General features: G+C 40.7%; 1 protein-coding gene across 5 annotated transcripts in view; it reads right to left on the bottom strand.

Annotated features, from left to right (window-relative positions):
- Nucleotides 1–13039: 13039 nt before the first annotated feature.
- The window catches only part of ATXN7L1 (ataxin 7 like 1), a 253230-nt gene continuing 242700 nt past the window's right edge, over nucleotides 13040–23569 (bottom strand). For 4 of the 5 annotated variants that reach the window (XM_027838587.1, XM_027838589.1, XM_027838591.1 and 1 more), the window contains 3 exons: nucleotides 21110–22052; nucleotides 16589–16663; nucleotides 13040–15409 (listed from right to left, as the gene is read on the bottom strand). In XM_027838587.1, the coding sequence (XP_027694388.1) occupies nucleotides 15368–15409; nucleotides 16589–16663; nucleotides 21110–22052 (1060 nt within the window). In that variant the 3' untranslated portion in view covers nucleotides 13040–15367. The remainder of the gene's footprint in view (nucleotides 15410–16588; nucleotides 16664–21109; nucleotides 22053–23569) is intronic. The other variant, XM_027838588.1, reaches the window with a different exon arrangement.

The raw sequence follows: 23569 nt of genomic DNA, 5'->3' as shown, positions 1-23569 counted from the left end.
ATTTTTGAAGATTTTATAAGTGAACTTTTAGCCTTCTTTTTTCCTGGCTGAATAATAAAAGGTTTTCTCTTCTAGCTCTCAATTAAATTTGCACATTCTTTTTAAGTTCTGGAGTGTGATTTTTAAAAGTTCAACCAGACACAGTTTCTGGGTAATTAGTCATTTTATTAATAATGCTAGCATGTTATTAATAAAAAATCAGTGACACTCTTGAAAGTCCCTTCCTGGGAAGCACTCAATACTTATATGCCCTTGGAAGGGTGGGTGTTCCTGAGGGTGGCAATCAACTCTGATTGGTGAATAAGTAATGAGAGAGAATGAATATTATAATGAGAGGTGGGCCTATTCTAAATGAGGGACTAAGGGACTTGACTTTGATCATGTCACTTACTTCCAAATCACCCCCAGCCTTGGACAATTTAATTAAAGAATTTACCTCCACCCAAACCTGAGCAGAGGGCTTCAGCACCTGGGTGGGGTCTGAACAAGAAGGTTAAGAAAATTAATCCAGTCTCATTATCAGCAATGTCCTTCAGAGAACCGAACAACCTACAGGCTTCTGAAAAAATCCTGGTCCTAATTCAATAATTGGTTATTAATATGAGAGAGAAATAATCGTTTCTCTCAGGAGTACATAACCAGCTGTAGTGCTCTTAGAAGGAACTGTCTAGAAAATAGGTTGGGGTTGATTCAATAACAAGATTGGTGCTGATTATAATGGGGAGAATACCTCATGGTTCCCATGCTCTGTATTCCTATTTATATAACCCAGTGTCATGGTCTCTTTGAGCTTTGATGTCACATTGCTATCTCATGGTCGGAGCCTCTTCCTTTGACTGACTGATGCTTTTAGGCCTGTCCTATTTATTCTGAGCAAGTCCTTCCCTATGATTCATTTATTTGGTTTGATTTTGTTCCCCAGGTGCAGAAAACTGTGACTAGGACTTTGTATACCTTGGGCAAGCTGACTGAAAAGAACCTTCATTTGGTGTTGTGGGAGGATGGGTACCACACCAAAGTGGGGAAGACAGATACTGCCGGGTCATCACAAGAAGGCTCTCCTACCACAACCTTCCAAACAGAGAAAGAAGCCATTAGGTTGCTTCCTATTTAAACCAACCTTAGTACCTGATTATAGAGAATAAATTAGTTGTTCATACTTAAGTGCTTTTGGGGAAGTAGCTATAAGAGGGCTTGAAGCCAACCTCCACATCCCTCTTCCTCCACTTCTCCCAGATATCATGTTAGGTCTGGAAGAGACCTTGGTACACCTAGTATAATGCCTTCATTTTAGAGAGAAGGAAAGTAAGATCCTAAGAGAGAAAGTGATTTGCCTAAGGAAGCAGAGATCACAATTCAGTCAATCAGACAACAAGCAATTATTGAATGCTTACTATGTGCCAGGCACTTTGCTAAACACTTAGGGATATGATGGCCAAAACAAATCAAAACAAACAAAAAACCCCCCAAAAACCCAGGTATTGTCCTCAAGGAGAATACAGTTTAATGGGAGAGACAATGTATAAAGAATTAGGTACATAGATGATATATAGAGTAGATAGGAAATAATCTGAGAAGGGAAGGCATTAATACCTTCAGGGCATCAAGGGAGGTCTCCTGTGGAAGATCAGAATTGAACTGAGTCTTGGACAAAGCCAGGGAAACTAAATAGCAGAGATGGGGCAGAACATTCCAAAGGCTTGGAGATGGGGAGATGGGTGATTGAAGAACTCTAGACTGGCCATTGCCCGTCCTGACTTTTGTCTGGCTACTGCACTTTGATGATTCTGGAAGAGAGAGGGAGGCTGAAGACTTTTCCCAACTCTATCTCACTTAAATCCAGTTCATGCATGAGTTAAGACATCACTGGGTGTTGTCATTGGTCCTTTTTGAAAACAAAGGATAAACAACATATACAGAGAAAGAAAGGAGTCTTAGAGTTAGTTGCAGATGAAGAACTGGGGCCCAGTTCTCCAGTGTTGTAGGCCAGTGCCTCTGTTAGGTTATTGAACTATGTCTTCCCTCACTGGTCAAGAGGCACCAGCCTTTCCTGAGCAATGGCTTATGGTTTCGTGACTCAGGACTGGCAGCTAGGCAGGGAGGGGCCCCTTTCATCCTTCCAGGTATACCCAAACCCCAAGCTCATCATCTCCCAACCTCCACCCTCATTCTCCTGGGAAAGTTTAAGCAGGTTGAGAGGGTAAAACATCCAAGGAAAGAAAAAGTCCTGGGCATGGAGAGAGGAGGTGCACAGGCATTCTCAGGAGGGGAATTCTTTCCCTGCCTTGCCCTGTTTGAAACGCTCTCACATTCTGGTCCCTGCCCCTGTGGAAGATTCTATAGAAAAGCTGCTAAGAAATCCAGATCCTTAGCCCAGGAAGCACTCCAAGCAATTTTTTGAGTTGCCTCCTTCTCTCCCTTCATCATACACAAAAGGATGAAACTGAGGTCGGGAGAAGGCAAGTGACAAGGTCACACAGTAAGTGGTAGAGTTTGGGTTCAAACCTTCAAATCTAACATTCTCTAATTGTACTCCATTGGCTTCCCAAGCCCTCTCCCAATCTGCTATCTCACTATAGCCAAGCTTGGTTGGAGATGCCAGTTTTGAATTGATGAGCCTAATAGCTTTTCTGTTATTATTGTTGTTTTTCCATCCAAATTTAGCCATCTTGGGCTATCCTTTCTTTTATTGAGATATTATTGCTCTCTTGATTTTTGTATTTTTCAACTTGGTCCTCCTGATTGAGTTTTAAGTTTGAGAAGCCCAGAAAAGCAAAAAATCCAGGGAAAGACCAGGTTCCCAGGATCTGGAAGCAGAGGCTAGGAAGGCCTGGCATCTGGCATTGTTCTTATCTTTACTCCCTTCTCCCTCTCAACCCTGGGCAGGGAGGTAGGGGACTTTTCTTTTCTTTCTTTTTTTTTTTTTTAGGCCACTGAGGGTAAGTGACTTGCCCAGGGTCACACAGCTAGTAAGTGTCAGAGGCCACATTTTAATTCCTGACTCTAGGGCTGGTGCTCTATCCACTTCACCTCCTAGCTGTACCTAGGTGGGGTGCTTCTAAACTCAGGACTGCTTCTCCACCTGGCCCTTCCTTGATTGTAGTCTTATTAGCATCCCTTTAATTGTTCCACCCTAGGGTAAATTTTCCTGTCCTAGGGCAATTCCCTGCTTAGGGGCAAAGCTCTAATGCTCACCCCTAGTTACTTATAGGTGTATCCCTTATTTCTCTTGGCATTTAAATCTCTTTGTTTCTGAGCCTATTTCTAGGTTACCAAGGTGACTTTGAATCCAGATTCTATTTTCCATGTTTAAAAAGCACATTCTCTTTTTCATAATAGATCACCAATGAAAATAGTGGAAGACACTGTACCCAACAGCAGATAAGATAAGGACCAGGACCTGACAAGGGCACCATTTATATGCTAAAAACACTGATCTATTCACAACTACTTTCTGGGTATGGCCCCATTCCCTCCTAAAGGTTATTGGTTTTCTTCCCCTAGTTTATTGAATATAACCTGTAGTCAAAATTCGTAAGAATTAAGATTGATTACATCCAATACCTAGTTATTTTTTCTTGTTTTCTGAAAAGAAAAGTACTGGAACTTGCGTTCACCTAACTTATGTCCTTGATTATATCAATCCCTTCCTCTCAATCTACTGTTCTATCATGGAACGCTCTGGAATACAAAGGCTTTTTAGACTATAGGGAACATTAGTCAGGGAAATGGGGTGAGTGGAGAGGAAATGGAGATCCTATTTTAGGATGACTCAAATCTCAATTTTCAAGATCTTGTTGTATTTGCTAAAGGTGCAAAGGAAGCAAAGGCTTCCAGGATAACCGTTTTCATGATTTTTTTGCTATTCAATGAAGTATTAGAAAGCTATCAATGAAATGTAGCGCCCACACAGAGCACTTTGAATAACAGAATAAACATATAAGTAAGGAGACCAGCAGGGTTTGGGCCATCAGAAAGGTAGCACAACGAAGATCTATGATTTTGTTGCTGGCAGACAGGCATAATAAAGGCAGGAATGTGGGCCCGTCTGCTTCACCTAGTCTTTGTTCTTGTTCCTAGCTTCATTTGCAAGCCAGTCTGAAAGGAACTTGGATTGGGGTGGGCCCCATTACATCAACCTCTGCAGCTTCTGTGTTTTGTTTTTTATTTTTTACAGCAGACCCCCCAAATGGGTTTTTGGAGCACAGGCTCACAAGGAGAGATTTAAAGGCAGTTACGAGGAATGTTCTCTTCTTTTCCCTTCCTCCTCCACCAATGAGGTGGTTATCGAGAACTAAGGTTGCAACCCTTACATGTGCCAGCAGCAGCAAAGAAAAAGGTCTAAATTATGCCAATGAGAACTTGCAAGTTCACTGGCTATAGTTCTTTTCTGCCTTTGTCCTTCAGTGGTGGTTGGAAACTTATGAGTGTATTCCAGGTGTGTATGGGGGGTGGGGGTGGGGGAGGGACCTTTTATTATTACTGTATTTGTTATTTGATTTAACTCCTTTGATTTTGAACTGTGTCCTCTGGATAGCTGGTAAAATTAAACATACATGGCAATAGAGTGGTGATTAGACTAGGCATTATAATGATAAGATCAGTACCTGCATTTTTGAATCTTTTCCTCAAACTCTGAAATTCCAATTTAGGTGGCAGCTTCCCATGGTGGTTCTAAGAGTAAGTCAAAACTGACTTTAATTGTAAAGCCTCTCCGCCTTTTTAAAATAATCTCATTAACTTTTCTGGTATAATGGACATTGTAGAAAAGCAATGAATAAAAAATGAACTAACTAAATATATTTTGGGGAACTTCTTTTAAAAACCTAGAACTATCAAATCTGTTCTGAAAAGGTCCAAAGCAAATCTGAAAACAGGAGATAACCTAATAAATAAGCTTGCAGCAGTTGCCTAATGGGAAAAAAAAGTTCTCGATTCAATTCAATTCAATCCAACAAACGTTTATTAAGTGCCTACTATGTGCCAGGCACTATGCTAGGTCCTTGGAGATACAAAGACAAAAACAAAACAGTCCCTGCCCTCAAGGAGCTTACATTCTACTGGATGCATAGAAATAGTCAAAGCATAGAAATTGTAGATGTTACTGAAGTCTGAGTGAACCAACCAAGTGTTAGGCAAACTATATTTTAAAATATCTTCGTAGAAACACTTAGAGATAATACCTTACAAAGAAGAGTCTGTAAATGGAGTTTAGATTACTTCTGCAGGAGACCAGGTGATGGAGGAAAAAGAACACGGGAAGAGAAGGCAAGACCCCTGAGTTCTAGTCCCAGCTCAGCCACCAACTAGCTATTGAATCTGTTCTAGACCTGGGTTTTCTCATTTATAAAATGAGGAGAGTTGCTCCCTAGGTCCTTTCAGTCTCTAAAATTCTGTAACTAGTTATATTGAAGGAGAAAGATTCTAAGGAGTGAAACACTCCCACTAGTTCAGAGTGGAAAGATTTTCCTGACCATATGTCCCAAAACGCTTTAGCATTACTCAAATACTATCAGGGAATCCATGGGGGAAAAGGGGCCTCTGGCTTTCCCCCTATAATTCCAAATTATTTTCCAGAAAAGTTGGACTAATTCCTAGCAACATCAGTGTGACTGCCTTTCTGCATTCCTGCCAACACTGGCTGCTTCCATTTTTTGTCATCTCTGCTAATCTGATGGGTGAGGTGAAACCTCCAAGTTATTTAAATTTGTGTTTGTCTTACTATTAGTTACTTGAAGTACTCTTTCACATGGTTGTTGACTGCATATCCTGAGACCCAGAGTTTCCCCTACTAGGCATTAACCAGAGGAGGCCAAAGACAAAAAGGAAGACTTTGTATGTATTGACAGATTCATAGCAACACTTTTTGTGGTAGTAAAAAATTGGAAGCAAAGTAGGTTCCCATTGATTAGGGAATCAATGAACAAATCGTGATATATTCATGTAATGGAATATTGTACCCTAAGAACTGATAAAAATTAAGAAACACAGAATGACTCATCAATTAATGCAGTGACATAAGTAGAAAGAGGAAAACAATATGCATAATAAGTACAATAATGTGCACAAAAAGCAAACTAAAATGAAGTTGAATGCTGTGTGATTGTAATGACCATTCTTGGCCCCAGAGGACAGATGAAGGGAAGTCCTCCTCTCTCTTTTCCTTGGAGAGATGGGGTACTATGGTTTCAGAATGTTACATATTCCGTCAGACTCATTTAGGTTTGCTTGTGTATGGTGAATGCTTACTGACCTACTGTGTTTGTTGCAAGGGTGTCAGCAGATGGGGGAAAGGGATCGAATATCTGGAAATGACTGATAGAAAAACAAAGGGCATCCATAAAACATTAATATTTAGAAACAAAGAAAAGAAAATGGATGCCTAGTAATAATATAGTCTCCCCACTCCCCACCCCCCACCCCCGCCTTTTTTTTCCCCTGACAGCTCTATATTGGCTATTTGTGGTTCCCGAGCAAGTCCTTTCACATTTTGTTGTTAGTCTTCCATTATACAAAGAAGGGAAAATATTGATTTACTGGACAAGATCTTGGGCAAAATGGCAAAGTATAGTAGGTGAAATTTGTCTTAGGTGTTTTTTTCTCATCTTTAGTTCCCAGGGCTCTTACATCATATCACCTCTTGCCCAAATTATTCTAATTGCCTCCTAATTGGTGTCTCTGCTTCTAGTCTCTCTCCTAACTTCTCCGGACCTCAGTTTCCTCCTCTGTGAAATAAGGAAGTTGGACTAAATGACTTTGAACGTTCTTTCTAGTTCTAAATCTTTGATCCTATGACCTCCGTTCCAATTTACCCTATCAAAGTTGTCAAAATAATCTTCCCATAAACCCATGACAGACTGTGTAATTATCCCTCCTAGAAAATCTTCACTGGCTCCTTATCACCTTCAGGATAAAATCCAAGCTTATCGGCATGGCTTTGAAAGATCTTCACCCTACCCTTCCAGACTTATTTCACCTCGCTGCCCTTCACCTCCACCACAGTGGCCTAACTGGCCACCTTGCCATTGTTCTCCAAGGCCAACTTTGCCCAGGTTGTGCCCCCATGCCTCCGATGCATAACCTCCTCGTCTCTGGCTCTTAGACTCCTTTCTCAGTCTTCTTCAAGGTTCAGCTTGAGTGCCACCTCCTAAGGAAGCTTTTCCTGGTCCCACTAGTTATTACAGCCTTCTTCCTCCTCAAAGCATCAGGTATTTATTTGCTTTGCCTTTGTTTGCCATTGCAGTTAGTAGGCACTTTAATAAATAGTTGTTGAACTGTTCTTTGGTTGTTTGGGATCCCCCTGCTTTTACACCTCCCACTATCCCTTCCTCCCCCCCCCCCCCCCCGGGGGAAAGAAGTATCTGTCATACTGTGTATCCCTTGATTATTTTGTACTGGGTTAACAACTAATCTAATAAACTGGTTCACGCTAATGTTCTACATAAAAGGGTTTCCTCACCCACGTGTGCATTTTAATAGCAAGGGGGTTTGTTAAAAATATATACATATACTTTATATGAACATATATACACATATATGTATATATACACACATACATATATACATATATACACACACACACACATATGTGTGTGTATATATATTTACCCACATGATGCAAATCTGATTGAGAGGACTTTGAACTGAAAAGGGAGGGTGAGAATAAAAACTGCTGCCTTTATCTACCAAGTAGGATACCACAGACAGTAGCAACTGCAACGAAGGAAGAATAGCAGGAGGGACGGAGTCTCTGTAATTTGGAGACAAAAATCCAAGAAAAGAAGAGTGATAAGAACTCCGGGCCTCAGATGTCTGCACAGTTTTCTTTTTCGACTGGCTTCATTTTTGTAGGGAGCTTCTTGCAAGGAAATTCTCTCTACCAAATGAAGTTCAACACTTGCTCCACAATTTACAGATTTAGAAAAAATTGTCTGGAGGCACCGAGAGGTTTACCAATTTGCCCAGGGTCACACAGCCAGCAAGTAATAAAGCCTGGAACCCAGTTGTTCCTGACTCTGTCCACTATTCTACACTGCCTCTCACATACAGAAAGTATGGATATTAAACATGTTGGATTAGTGATCTTACTGCAAGAAGACAATTTGTCCACATAGGTAACAGATGAAAAAAAATCTATTAAAAATGAATCTTATTTTTGCTGGTCTGCTTTTAATTTATTTTTTACACTGTGTGCATTTTTGAATATATTCTTTCTCTCTCCCCTACTAATCACTTCTTGTAACAAAAATTAAGGAAAAAAAGGCAATTCAGCAAAACCAACCAATATACCAACTTTATCTGACTATATATAATATTCCATACCCATAGTCCCCCTTATATCACTAAGATTTAGTGGAATAGGTCTCATGACTGAGAATATAACTCTGAAAGGGTATGACTTATTAACAAAGAAAAGACTAGATAAAAGGGGTAGTGGAGTAGCACTGCATATTAAAAATTATACTCACATGAGGAAATTCAGGAATGAGAGGGAAACATGATGGAAAACAATATTTTTGTAAAAGAATATACAATATCACTTGGACATGAAGAAATGGATGAATTCAGAAACCACATCATAAAGCTTGGCATAGAAAATGACAGAGTAATAAGGGACTTCAATTTTCTCTGTGTCTTCTGGATCTTTTTCTATATCAAAAGCAGGGCATCTATTCAACTCTTGGTTTATCTTAATAATAATTTCATCCTTCTAAATGTGTAGGAAACAGAAAGGGGAATTGGGGGCTAAATTTGAAATGATGGAGGCAAAATAACCCTTTAAATTCATGATAGAGGAGAAAAGGAAAGCAGAGTATATTCTGATATGCACTCTGGATTTTGGGAAAGCAAAACTGAATAGACTCGGAGAAAGAATGAAGATCTCTTGAATTTAAATTCTCTAAAGGAAGTCAGCACAGGAGGGACTAGAAATGCTCCAGAATAATGTTCTTTAGATGTAGGGAAACGCAGTTCCAGTAAAGAACTGATAAAGAAACAGTTTGAAAGAATTTGATATGAATGTAGAGATGAACTTAGATTTAAAAGACACATTGGGCAGATAATGGAGGCTGAATGCAAAGGGCTTACATGTTTGCTTAAGGATCTTATAATAAGCTGAGATTGGTGATAAATGTTAAGGATAACAAAAAAAAAAAAAAAAAGGCCTGATTGTCTGTATTAGAAAAAAGAGAGTAGAGGGTGAGAACTGCTAGGGGTGGAGGGGCCCATGATCAAGAACAACAGCCTATAAACAGAACTGTATTCAATTTTGTTTTTGTTTTCTCAGTAAGGGAATATGACCATTAGACTAGAAAGGACAGAATAAAAATGTTTATTCGAGAGTACAAATCCACACTAAGGAAGTAAGTAGTAAGAGAGCAACTCTGTGGCCTGGACACGTTCAAATGACTTGGCTTGATTGAACTATACCCCGTGGTACTAAAAAACTGCTTGCATTTGTGGTCCCAGCACTTAGCACTGTGCCTGGCACATTATAAGCGCTCAATAAATGCTTGTTGCCTGACTGATGGGTGTGACTGATGAAGCACCATCAGTGATTTTTGGAAAGAAACAAAATGACGGAGATGCCTTAAGACTTGAGAAGGGCAAATGTTTATCTGGTGGTTGAACAACGGAAGACTGGAATGTTATGGTGCTTGTTGCCAAAACCAGGGAGCTGATTTGAGTCTGGGCAAAATTCATGAAGATACTAATAAAGATGGTTTGTGAACGTCTAGAAAGGGAAAATGGTGCTAAGAGTCTGCAGTTTCATTTAAAAGTGATCATTTCAGCCTAACCTCATTTCTGTTTCTGACATGTTTCTCAGACTGGTAGATCACGGGAAGACCGTGGATACAGTTTACCTACATTTCAGCAAAGGGCATGACAAACCCTCTCACGTTATTCTTTTGGACAAAATGGAGACAAATGGATTGGAAGCAGCATTAGATGGATTCAGAACTGGATGAATGGCAGGACCAAAGAAATATTATGACATCAACTTCGAAGAAAGTGTCTTAGTAGATTGCTTTGGGGAATTTGTCCTTATTCCTGCACCGTTGACCATTTTTAATCAATGACATGGAAGGGATGGAGGCAGACAAAGATGGCTCATCAAATCTGCGGATGACATAATCCTGCGAGGTATAGACGTATGATAGTTAGGATTCAAAAAGACGTTGACAAGCTAGAATAGTGGGCCAAATTTAACAAGATAAAATGTAATACAGATAAATGCAGACTTGTGCTAAAAAATTAACTTCACAGCCACTCGTAAAGATTGTCTACTAAGCCAAAGAGGCGTGGTACTCTGTAGTAGAGGAGAAGTAACCAATGAAATCACAGTTCTTTAGATACTGACTTAAACACACATCTTCAGGAATTCACAATCAGAAAAAAAATAATTCAACATCAGAACTGTACTATTTCAGGTGACACATGTATATGACAACATTACTTCAAGCCATTTAAGGAATAGGCCTAGACTAAAATGCCATCTTTCTGTGTTTGACTTAGATTTTTTCTGGACCTACAGCTTCAACGTTGTACAAAAGCTCTCACTGGGAGACTCAGATTATGATAGGAATCCAATGTGGTTTTTGCTATTAAGGTTCAAAATTTTTCACAAGACACCACAAACAGGGGACATGGGCATTAATTAGTCATGATGCCCCAAAGAATTTGGAATAGTCATAGAAAGTCAGGTAAGAGGTTCATCAATATTCTCTGCTGTAACATATTCAGTATTGGAGTTAATGAATCTCAGGGTTAGGCATCTCTTGGGGTAAATGTTAAAGAAATTCTAGAAATTTAAATTTTCCCAAGGGTTCTCTTGCCTAAATAAACTATAGCTTAGGCTACAACTGTTAATTTGTGCTGAGCATCAGAGTGGGGCAGTGTAATGAGAAGAGGGCTTGGAGTCAAGAGGGCCTGGGTTCAAATTCCAGCTTTACTACATGTGTGACCTCAGGTAAATAACTCTCTGGTCTCAGTTTTCTCATCACTTAAATGAGGCCACTGGACAAGAAGACCTAGAAGTAGATCCCTTCTAGGCCCAAATCCATGATCTTATAATTTTTGGAAAAATCTATACATTCTGATTTGATCCTGATACCAAAAAATGGTTAGATTTAGTTTCACTGGGAAAGAGGTCAGAAACAGACAAGTTTACCATTTGGAAAGGCTACAATGCAATCTCTTTGTCTTTTTAGTTGGTTTCTCTTGCAGAATTGTGGGTTGTTACTACAGAGCAGGAAAAGACAAACCCAAATCTACAAGGACTAATAAAAAGGGCTCTTGGAAGAACAACAGCATCAGTTATGTCTAATTTATATAAAAATAAATAACAATAGCACATTTTTCTTACAAACATATAAATTATTTTATTTACAAAGCCATGTTACAAAAAAAAAGCCAAAAAATCCCCCCAAAAAACGAAACCCCAAAACAAAAAATACAATCCCTCACTAGAGAATATCTCCAGGCCCGGTGATGAACCATGGCAGTATCAATCCGATACATGTTTGTTCTGTTTTTCTTTCTTTTTTTTTTTTTAAAACTGTAAGCCATAGAATTTACTATTTACACCTACTTTAGACATTTATTCTGCTTACAATTATCACAAGCATGGAATGAATTCTATCTGATAGTGCTAATACGTAAAGGTGCAGGACAAAGAATGGAAATACTTAGTGTTACAAAATATGGATCATAGAAAAGAAATCCACTCTACAAGTATGGCATATAATTTTTCTTTTAGAATGATTGGACATGCTTTCTTCAAAAGTCTTCTGGAAAAGGTTCTAAAATCTGTAGTAGGAAAGCACAATAGAGCAGGTGCAAATTCTTTTCTGTGCAACAACAGTATTTAATATACCCCATGACTGACCAGCTATGCAAAACCCACAGAGTTTTGTTAAAGTGCCATGGGTCGACAGCATAACAAAATATAAGGTGTAAATAGAAAAATTTCTTTTTTTTTCCTTTTTTTAAAACAATAGTTCACTGAGAATCAGCAATAATAGAATATGCTGTATAAACTATTCTCTACAAAGGTTGATCAGCATTATTTACAATTGGTACATTGATACAAAAGAAGGCATACAAGTTATCCAAGTCGCTTTTTTTTCCAAAATTTTTTTTTTTTTTTTTTTATGGCTGACAGGTCTATGCATTGCGTATGTGGAACAACCAAAGCTTCGGAGCCTCTATTGCTGGAGACAAATCACAAGATCTTCAGGCAAATGGAGATGGAGGTGACTGGGGCGCGCAGTGACGGGACAGGCTGAAGAAAGTCGATGAGTGTTGGTGGAAAAATAATGGTTGAATGGATGCTACACTGATAATGCTTTACAGACTGGTCCAGTTTAACGCCATTAAGAACCCAAAAGAAAATGTTTTCTTTCCATTTCTTTTTTTCAGACTGAGCATTTTAACATATTAGGAAGTAAACCACTGATTTGTTGTGAAGGAAGAAATACCCCAGGTTTTCAGGATGCTCAGTTTTCCAGAAATGCCATCACTTAGTTCAGAGCCAGTTGACGAATGTAAGCAGCATTGGATGGAGAGTCTCAACATTCCAGCTTCCCAATGAAAAGATGTGTGGAAAGAGCTAAAGATGCGGTCAAACTCCTGGTAATTAATTGCTCCTTTAGTCACCGTCAAGACTTTCTTTCTCAGAAGCAGCCACTGAATCTCACAACCTTTGCTTCCCCTCCAGAAGTAGCAACAGTCCATTAATCACAGAGGGTTATTTTGTTGTTGAGATTTAAAAAAACAAAAACAAAAACAAAAACTCCTGCAGGTTTTACAACTTAAAATAAATTATGAAAAACAAAACAAAACAAAACAGACTTTCTGCTCCTAAAACTGAACAAGACAAAAAAAATTGTGCAAAAATAACAAAGATATGTACACACTTTTCAGTCTGAAGAAATGTACAATAAAAACATAATTCAAAGAACATTTTAAAAATATAAACATTGCTTAAACTTTCCTAAGTTTCATATTGTTTCTGAAACTATTCTGGTCAGTTAGCTCTGCAATATAGTAAAACATAAATTATTACAAAATTAACACTATAAAAATTTACTTTAAGAATATTTTCTAAACTTTTTTTTCAAAGGGTCTAGCCTTGTTTATTATAATTGCTTAAACATTTATAAGTCTTAAAATCTGTCTTAAGCCTTTTTTTAAAAAAAGAAAAAAGTAACAATCTCCCTTCTATTTGCAGTCTCTTCTTTTTCTCCAAGACATAATTAAACCAGCATATAAGTGCACTTTTAACACTGTAGAAATAAAAATGAAATCCTCTGTACTAATGTCCTGGTACCTATTATCAACTCCTGATTAAAAAAATCTTTATTTTATATATAAAAAATTTAGTAATCCTATAAGAAACACTGTCAGTGCAATTCCATTGATGCAAACTAGACGGTTTGCCTCGTATCTTTGCAAATTCCAGTTGTGTGATAAAGCCCAACAGTAGTAGTATCATGGGGTGGGGGGGATGGGAAGGTAAAGGAAGAATTCAGGGGACATGTCTGTGCCCAGCTGCGGCTGTCATTAATATCTAATTTGGTAACAAACACTTCATAGCATTTCTACTCCTTAACTCCCTAAATTAGTCTAATATTAAAGAAATGAGTAAACATTATTTTATTAACTAAATTTATTATCAATACCAAGAAATCCTAATTCAAGACCCTGAATTTCTTCCTGGCACTGTGATTGCCCCCTGGCTCCTAGGGTCACTTCCTATTCCACTTGACCTTACATCTACTGACTATCCTCCGTAATTCCAGCCAGCACATTCTCATGAGCTTAACCTTTCCACTCCTCTAACGTGATGGCTCTCTTCCTACACAGTGGGACGCTATTATTACATTGGCCCAGGGGGTACAGGAATAGCCTGGCCACATTAAGGCTGGTGAATGTTGAGCTTTGGAAGAGTGTCAAGCAACGTCTGGACACTTGGGGGTAAGCAAGATGGGCATATTTGGTAGCTCTGTGATGCCTCCTGTGGTCTCCCCTGTGGCCTGTGGGTTCACGGATGTATGCCAGAATGGGAGTTAGCTAGGAAATGCTTGTGTTTGTCCATACAGGGTGCTGAAGTGGTACTGACCCCTCCTTCTCAGGTGCCTTCACTAGGGAGACACCTTTTTCCTCCTTGTGGTTAGTTTTTTTTTCTTTTTTTCACCTGATGCAGGTGAGGGATACAGTGGAAAACTCATGAAAACTTTAGCAGCATGCAGGAGCCCTGCCCCTTCCTGAAGTTGCTTCCGTGTCTCTCCCAATTGGGTTCCTTTCACTTTTGGTTCCTGTAACTTTGGGTTCTTGCATATCGGACACTAAGTATGGGCGTTTCCAGAGTGGAAGGCAGAGGAAGAGATGGGCTCCTAGAAAATTTCATAATTATCATAGTCTACTTTGTAGGGGCAAGCTGTGGCTCAGGCATCTTGGAGAGTTTATTCCTCAATTTGTAGGAATGTGGGATGTGATGTGTCATCCCCTTAATGGTACCTGCTTTGCTGTCTCAGATCATTTGTCCCCAACCTCCCTCAATACTTAACTCCCTTCTCCTTTTACTCTGAGAGAAACCCTTTGTTATACCTTCCAAAGCTATTCTTTCCCAACCTCACACCTAGATAATGACGTTGGGCAAATCACCACATTGGTCGCAACTCTCCTGAAACATTGGTGTGGCTGATATGGGAATACCTCGTTTTGCCCTCAGCATTTGGCTCATGCCCCAGTGGGCAGCTTAAACCCTGATTAAGAAGAGTTTCACACAACCTCTCATTCCTACCTGCTCCCTGTGCACTGGGTCTATGGCCCAGGCCCCCTCACAAACAGAGTGTCCCCCATCATTTGCTGTATTACAGGAGCATGTTGAGACCCAGCTCCCTCCTAAGTGACAAGGTTGGACACAGAGTAATGGGAGGTGTGAGGGAATGAGGAGGAAAACAAAAACAAAAACAGAAAAAGGAAGTAGTGTATGTGTGAGAGCTTCAAGAGTTAAGGAAGATGCCAACCAGGAACCGAGGTTCTGGAATGTCTACTCTGAATTATTTTAACAAACTGATGGTGCGGTGCAACATCAGAAGCTAGAGAAGGAGTAAAGCAAATTCAACAAAAACAACTACAACCATGATTCCAGCTTTCGGTAAATATAAATTTCACTTTGTCTTCTTTCATCTCTTTCTTAGACCTTAAATTGATTTTAAAAAGGAGGGGCTGAGATACCTAGAGGGCACAGGAAGTCACCTGTCCTCCCATCACTTCCCGCCCCACCCCTCCCAACCCCCTAACACCTGTGGTGGGATAGGGTGGCTGGGAATTGGACATCAAAGGGTGCTTTCTTTCCTCGTTATGGAAGAGTCCGTATTCTGCCTGTTCGGTTTGCAGTCTTCTAGGAAAAAAAAAAGAATAGCAAAGCCTGTTTCAAAACTGTAATAATTATAACAACCACTGCAACAAATAATAACAACAGTAATCACAACAAACAACGAGAATGAGAACTTTTTTATATGCACTTACAGGTTTTACAAAGTGCTTTGCTCATAACACCATGAGACAAGTAGTGCGTGTACATTACAGTTTGAGGTTCCTTTCCCTGAGGGTGGCAAAGTCAATTTAACACGGTCCTATTCCAGGTCAGACTACTGGATGGAAAGTCGTTTCCAAAGGGTGCCAGCCTTAAGTAGAGTACCTCTAGGATGGCAGATTCCAGAGCTTTCCCAACGAACTGAGTTTGAATGAATGAAAGTGCTTACTGCAGGGGTGGGGAACCTGCAGCCTCAAGGCCACATGTATTGGTCAGTTTTGCTAAACTGTGTTTTTTTCTCTTTTTTATTCTTTGTTGCAGGGGATGGGTTGTCTAAAGAAGGGAGGAGAGATGTATTTGGAAATGGAGGTGATTCAAAAACAAAAGATCAATACAATTTTAAAGACATACTGGGATGTGAAAAAATCAAAGCTGAATCACCTAACACAATCATCTTTCTTTTTTTATATTAAAGAATAAGCATTTTGAGGATCCCATGGCCCTAAGAATAGAGGCAGTTTGGCATAGTGAACAGGCCTTTGGAGGCAGGAGGGCCTAGAATAAGATCACACTCCTGATACTTACTAGTTGTGTGACTCTGGTTAAATCTTAAATTCACTGGGCCTTACCTCAGACAACTCCCTAAGACTTATCTATTAATTCATAGCTGGGCTGATAGGGTGAGTTCTCACACCAGTGGTTTGCTACTGTGATGAAATCACAGATCCTTTGCATATACTCCTCCAGTTTATATATTTTGTGGGTGTTCAGAAAATATTTGCAGACAGAGTCAGACAGGAGGGGCCAGGAGAAAGCCTGGAACATGATCGAGATGTTTCTCCTCTATTCTCATTCCTTTGCCCAAGAATAAATAACTCATCCTTTGAACTTTGCCAGCCTCAGACTCCAAAAACGCTCCCTGGTTCTGATAAGGACTCTTGTGTGTACTGGGCACTTTCCTAACATGACACTAACTTTCCTGAAACTACATCCCATGGGAAACTTTTGAGGAAGCATTAAAGTGCTCCGACCGAAGCCACTCACCTGTCGGTTGTGTGCCAGGCTGGGTGTGCTTGAAGGACTGGATTGTGACAAAGCTACACTGCTATTTTTTCCAACCTGAAAGATACCAATAAAGCAATATTCAGATACACAGCCTGGCTTGGGGAAGAAGATGGAGTGTGAAGAACTCGGTGGAAGGAAGAAGGGTGCTCAGCACGACTGTTCTTGCCTTAGAAAAAAGGTAATGACAGTGCCGTGGAATGGACCCTTGATGATCTAATCCCACCCCTGAAAGAGCAACTCCAGAACAGGGAGGGGAATTCTAAGTTGCCTCAGACACAGATGCAAATTATAGGTCCTGGATGGTGGTGGTTTGGTTAGGGGACCTTATAATCACCTGACTCAGTCACGTCTTCCATCCGTGAATGAGCTGAGGATCAGTCTAGCATCAAACACAGACCCTCCCCACACTCGTCCTTATCTCCAACAAAGGCTGCCTTTTTACCTAGGGGGACATAGACCTGATGTAAAACCTTCCCCTTAGGCTCACCTTGTGGCTCAATGTGCCAGGGCAGGAGAGGGAAGAAATGCTCCATAGTTATCAGAGACAAAAGAACAGTGCTACACTTTTGTTTCCTCCAGTGTAAAAAGGGGATAATAATTGTACCTACCTCCTAGGACTATTCTAAGGATCATACTAGGCAATATTTGTAAAGCCCTGGCAAATCCTCCCTCCCTCCCTCCCTCCCTTTCTTCCTTCTTAACATGCTGCCATGATCAAGCCAAAGGCAAAATTACACAAATAAAAAAATTCTTCATGGAATAAATTTAGTTATGATTCTCAACCTAGTTATTTCAAATCAACTTTTATGCTAGGATGGGAAGGGGAATGAAAAGAAAAATGAAACTTACTGGCTGTGTGACTCTGGGCAAGTCACTTAACCCCAATTGCTTTGCAAAAAAAAAAAAAAAAGAAAAATGAAGACAAGGTTCCTACTCTTGATCCTTAGAATTGCCTAGGATAACATTAACTATCAAACCCTAAAACAGGCCCTGAATAAAACAGCCAAAGTCTGTGTAGGTAATTCAGCTCAATGGAAGCTGAAGGTGGCTGAGAATTATAGAGGTGGGCATACCCAGTCTTGTTATTTAGAATATCAGCGACCTCAGCTATTGGTGCTATGTAGCCCTGACAACATCTGTTCTCTTCTTAATTTCCCTTTTCTGGCTCTGGCTTACAGTTATCATGTTTCCCTTTGGACTCTTTCCCTTATGTCCTTTTGTGATTTCTGTAAGATTGAAAATGCCTGGTATTTTCACCTCATCAGGCTTCTTCTCATCCCTCTGATGGGACCCTCTGCCTGGTCAAGGAGGACAGGACTGTGGGCTCCTAAGCTTCTACTTAAAGAAGGACCTCAGCACAATCTTCATTTTCCACCAACCATGCTGCTTTTGGACTTCTTTGTCCAAATCATGCCTTTGCACCAGGTACTGTCTGTAGATGAGACTCTCACTGGTTAAGCCCTCCTCCTTTAAGCTTCTTTTTGTGTGCTGTCTTCTCCTATTAGATTGTAAGTTTCTTGAGGGTAGGGACTATCATTATTTTTATTTGTATTTGTATTCCAAGTGCTTAAGACAGTCTCTGGAACAGAGTAGGCACTTAATAAATGTTTACTGACTAACACTCTTTTACATTTTGTCTTGTTGGCTCTATCTCAGCATCCCCTTAACATGTTTTGATGAGTCTCATAAACTTCAACAGATACAATCAAAATGCAGAAGAATCTTTTTAACCACTTAATGTCCATCCTTATCCCCAAACCTGTCTAAGTGCTCATACCAAGTTATTCCATGCCAGGGTAGGTCATGGACATTGTTCTGTGCCCATGCTGTTCTGCTGATACAAATTGTGGCCTTGTGCAATAGGACAAGAGACAGACAGATATCCTTCACTGGTGAGAGATCCTACAATATAAAGATCTTTCCACTGTGACCTAGATGAAGTTCCTACCCATGCCTACTGGTATCACAACTTCCAAGCCCCTCATCCTGGTCATTCCTTTCAATTCTCCTTAACCGGTTACAACGCTAACCCTAATTCCAAGCTATTATGTACACAGAGCCACTAGATGGTGCAGTGGATAAAGTATGGCACTTGGAGTCAAGAAGATCTGAGTTCAAATTCAGCCTCTGAAGCTTACTACCTATGTGACCCAAGGCAAGTCACTTAACCTCTGTCTGCCACAGTTTCCTCAACTGGAAAATGGGGGGTAATAATAGCACCCATGTGTCTCAATTTTCACATAGTAAAATAGAGCACCTACTTCACAGAGTTGTTGTGAGGACTGAATGAATTAAGATATGTAAAGCAACTTGCAAACCTTTAAGTGCCATATGAATGCTATCATCATCATCATCATCACAAATCCATTTCCCTAAGAGTACAATTATTATTATTATTGTTGTTGTTATAGCACATCCATTTCCCCATGAGTACAACTGATTTCTTCGGTACATAGGTGGGATACAAGTACATTTTCCCTGCCTGAGGGGAGAGAAAATGAAGAGGTCTCTCTAGCTCAGCTATGTAATAAGCCTGGGGAACAGGGAAAAGAAACATGGCATCATGACCAATTTCTATTTGACTGACCCATTTCATAATTTCTTTCCTGGTTAGTTTATATTTCAGAGTTTAATTTGCCCAAGCAAGTGTTGAGAACCCCAGTCACTGGTAACCAAGCAAATTAGTAACGGCATAGGTTGGAGATTTAAAAAAAATTTTTTTAATCAAACTAAACTAGAGACCTAACCACCTTCAGAATCACACTACTCCTCTTCATTCAGCTACAATGGGGCCACTCCCTTCAGTTTTCTGTGTCAACCCAATGTTGGGCTTTATTGCACAGAAGATAAAGAGCTGTCTGGCCATATACCCTGTCCTTCAGCCTCTGTAGTGTGTAGCACTCAAAAGAATTTGGCTATTTCTGGGGACTTTGCTGGAAGCAGAGTCAGTCCTGTTCCTCTGATAATTCTGAAGGCTTTGCTACACTTCAGAGCAATTCACCTGAAGCCTGCTTTTTCCTATGCTACTATCATAGGAACTCACGTTTCAGTAAGTCCACATGACTTCATGAGCATCATGAAAAGACTGTGGTCTGGGCTAGGAAAGGGGCTGCAGGAGACACGCTCAGAGTGACTGAGTGGAAAGACCTGGAAAGACTTACGTGAACTGATACAAAGTGAAATGAGCAGAACCAAAAGAATATTGTACACAGTAATAGCAACACTGTATGATGATCAACTGTGAATCAATTAGCTGTTCTCAGCAATTACAATGATCCAAGACCATTCTGAAGGACTTATGATGAAAAATGCTATCTACCTCCAGAGAAAGAACTGATAGAATCTGAATGTGGGCTGAAGTATACTTTTTTACTTCATTGGTTTTTTTTTTGGTCTGTGTTTTGCAACATGGCTAACATGGAAATGTTTTGCATGTGTGCACATGTATAATCTGTATTAAACTGCTTGCCCTCTCAAGAGGGAGAAGAAGGTAGATAGGGAGGGAGAGATAAGGAACCCAAAATTTGAAAAAATAAAAATGACAGCAAATGAATAAAACACATCCTTCTATTTGAAGGAAAGCTCTTACTCTCTCACCCCATCCCCTGTACGTCTTTCCTGCGGTTCTGAAAAGAGCTCAGCACCTCAGAAAAGAGTGAAAGGTATGGTGAAATAAGTTAAGTCAAATCAGCAAGCAGCATTAAGCACTTACTATAGGCCAGGTAAAGTGCTAAGCACTGGGAACACAGATAGAAGCAGAAAGAAAGGAAAGATAGTCCCTGCTCTCAAGGAGCTTACATTCTAATGTGGGAAGAAAACAAATAAAAGGAAGGTAGGAACATGGGTAGAGAAAATCCAAAGAGTTAGGAGTAGAGCCTGGAGAGGAATGAAGACATGGCTAACCTGGGCATACTCCTTAAAATGGAGGTACTGAGAGGGAGCAGCTAATCAGAAGAAGGAACCAGAGGGGCAGAGAATACTTAAGCGCAATTCTTGATCCTGAAGAGGTAGATGGGGTCATCTGGGCCAACTGACCCAAACTGTTAAATAGAAAAGGACATTAAAAGCATTCTAGTCTTTGGGGGTGCTAACAATAATGAAAAGAAAAACAACCAATATGCATATAACACTTTAAGATCTACAAAGCATTTTCAATACATTGTCTCATCTGATCCTCACAACTCTGTGTAGCATTACTCCATTTTACAGCTGAAGAAACTGAGGCCCAGTGAGGTTAAGTGACTTGCCCAGGTTCACAAGATAAGTACCAGAAGCGGTATTCACACGTAGGTCTTCCTGATTCCAACTGCAGCACTCTATCTACCGCCCCTCCCTGCCTCTACCTACCTAGTGACGTCCAAGCTATCCTGGTCTGAATCAGCCTGCACAGGGTACCACCATTTTCCTTTGATCAGCTCATGCAGTCCACCATGACATTGGTGAAGACGTGCCTTCTCTGGAACCTAAAAAAAAGGCACCTGGAAGGATTGGGTCCCTTACCTGCCGAGCGATGGAGCTGTTAGCAGGTTCTGGCACCGGCGAGATAAGGCTGGACGGGCTCTTTTTGTGAACGCTATTCATACCAGGCATTTTAGTGATTTTACAGGCTTTGTTACTAGAACTAGAGTTCTTACGCTTTTTCCCTTCTGATTTGTCAAAAGAAAGGGGTAGAGAAGACACCGCATTGTGTGTGGCCAGGGTGAGATCCCCCGCATGGTGCACCAAGGAGGGTACTGACGGGTTACAGGAGTCAATACTGCTGACTACCGTGCTCATGTGTTTTACGGAGTCTGTGGAGCCACCTGACAGTGAAGTCCGTCCTGAGGGCTCCATTTTGGCACTGAGTGGACTTGTTCCATTGTTTGTACTGTGCACAGACAGACTGTTATAGGAAGATGTCGCCTGATAGGAGTTCAATGTGGAACTTGGGTTCAAGACACAGTTCTTTTTGTGGGGCCCTGAAAATGAAGACGAGGGAGAGGTCTGCAAGGTTAATGAGGAGGAAGAGCAAGAAGACTGTGGCTTTCTCTTTTTGTTACTCGAAGACTCATCGCTACGGGCAGACAGGTCTTTGACCTTTGAGGATTTGCTGGTTTTTGTTTTGGATGGCTTGTGGGATGGGGAAGGGATGACAGCTGGCACTGGGGACATAGCAGATGGAGCCTTAAAAGTTGGGTCCAGGATGCTTAGCGTCGCAGCCACATGGGGGAAAGCTGTGGTGTGTGACATGATGGAACCCGTGTCTGACGTTGTCACAAAGGCTGCATTTGAGAGCATGGCTGATGTCATTATGTAAGAAGAAGTGATTCTTGAGCTGATGGGTGCTGAAGGAAGATACACGGCATTAGGGTTGCTGAAAGGCTGTAAAACAGATGCTGGAACAGGGGTGGTGATATGTGTTGCTGGCGAAGGCATGGGACTATCTGCTGCAGGAGGAATCTTCCTAAATATGAAAGAAAAATGAGAGAAGACAGCAAGCATCAGCATTGGCAATGTCCTTCTGAAACTCAGATTAGGTCTGAGCAGTTCAGGTCGGGAAAGAGAACCTTTTGAGGACCAAACCACAAAAAACAAAAACCTTCAGGATGCCAAATTCTTCATTATTGCCTCTACATATTATTCCCTCTCACCTTTACCCTTACACTGTTACTGGAAATTCCAGTAACAGAGTCTCTAAAAAAATTTTTTTATCATGGGATTACAGACTTAGAGCATGAAAGAACCTTTAATGTCATCTTGACCATCCTCCTTATTTTACAGATGAGGAAACTGAGGCCAAGAGAGATGAAGTGACTTGCCTTAGGTTCTAGAGGTAGTAAGTGGCAGAACAACAATCTGAACCCTGGCCCTCTAATAACTGTCCTTCCACTGGACCAGGCTACTTCTCTCAGTCTGGGGGTTCCATATTCTAGTCTACTCCCCATGTGTGAATGTTGGAGTGGTTTAATTTTAGAGGGGTCCACATGTGAATGGCAAAAGAGCAATCTGGAATACAACCTGGGTGCTATGCACTTCTATTTTCCCTAAGCCATTGCATCTTTATCTCTTTTTACTGGGAAATGTTCATTTGGAATTTAGGAAAGCGGGGGACTAGCTCTGCATCAAGTCACTGGCTTGAAGTGAGAAGCGTGAGGCTGTAGCCTTGGTCAACACCTCCCTGTTAACACACTGCTCTGCCAAAGCTCTCCCACTTGCCACCCGCTACACAGCCACTGCTCCCTGAGGCCTAGTCAACTTTCCCTGGAGCGTAACCTGGTCAAATTTCCCTCTTTATAACTGAGTCCAATCCAAAGTGGTTGGGTTCCCCCTCTTTCTCTATTCTACCCTTTACTGGGTCTAGACAATGAAATGACTGTTCTCCAGCATCCACTTTGGGGGAGTCCAGTTTATTCTTTTGCAGTTTTTTTTCCAGGTGAATTCAGAGGTAGACGTTCCTGTTAACCTGCCATTCAGGGCAGGTACAGAGGTGTTAGAAATTACTCCCTTTTAAGGCAGTCAGTGAAAGAAGAAGGTTCCAGACAACACAGCTGAACTTCTTGCTCCTGCTATCCCCTGCCTCCTCTTCCATCGCCCCTTCCCTCCCCCCTCAAAATAACGACTCTAAGGGGCTTGGATTGTAATCTAAGACACTTCTTCCTGTGCCTGTGGAAGGAAAGATGATGCAGTGACCACCCCCCAGGTCTAGTGGGGGAGACGTATGCTCAGAGAAAAGGGAGCTATATCAGGGATCAGGAATTCTTTGTCATAATAGCAATAACAGCAGCTGACATCTTATATAACACTTTAAGATTTGTTCTGTGTCTTAGGTATTATGTTGTTTGAGTCTCATAACAAACCTGTGAGGCAGGTGCTATCACATTATCAACATAATCTATTTTACAGGTTCAGAGAGGCTGACTTGCCCACAGTCTAAGGTAGGAATCAAATACAGGTTTTCCTGACTCCAGGCTCAGCACTATA

This window comes from Vombatus ursinus, unplaced genomic scaffold (assembly GCF_900497805.2).
Source record: "Vombatus ursinus unplaced genomic scaffold, bare-nosed wombat genome assembly UNPS02014830.1, whole genome shotgun sequence".
NCBI lineage: Eukaryota > Metazoa > Chordata > Mammalia > Diprotodontia > Vombatidae > Vombatus > Vombatus ursinus.
This window is presented reverse-complemented; position numbering and strand designations above follow the sequence as displayed.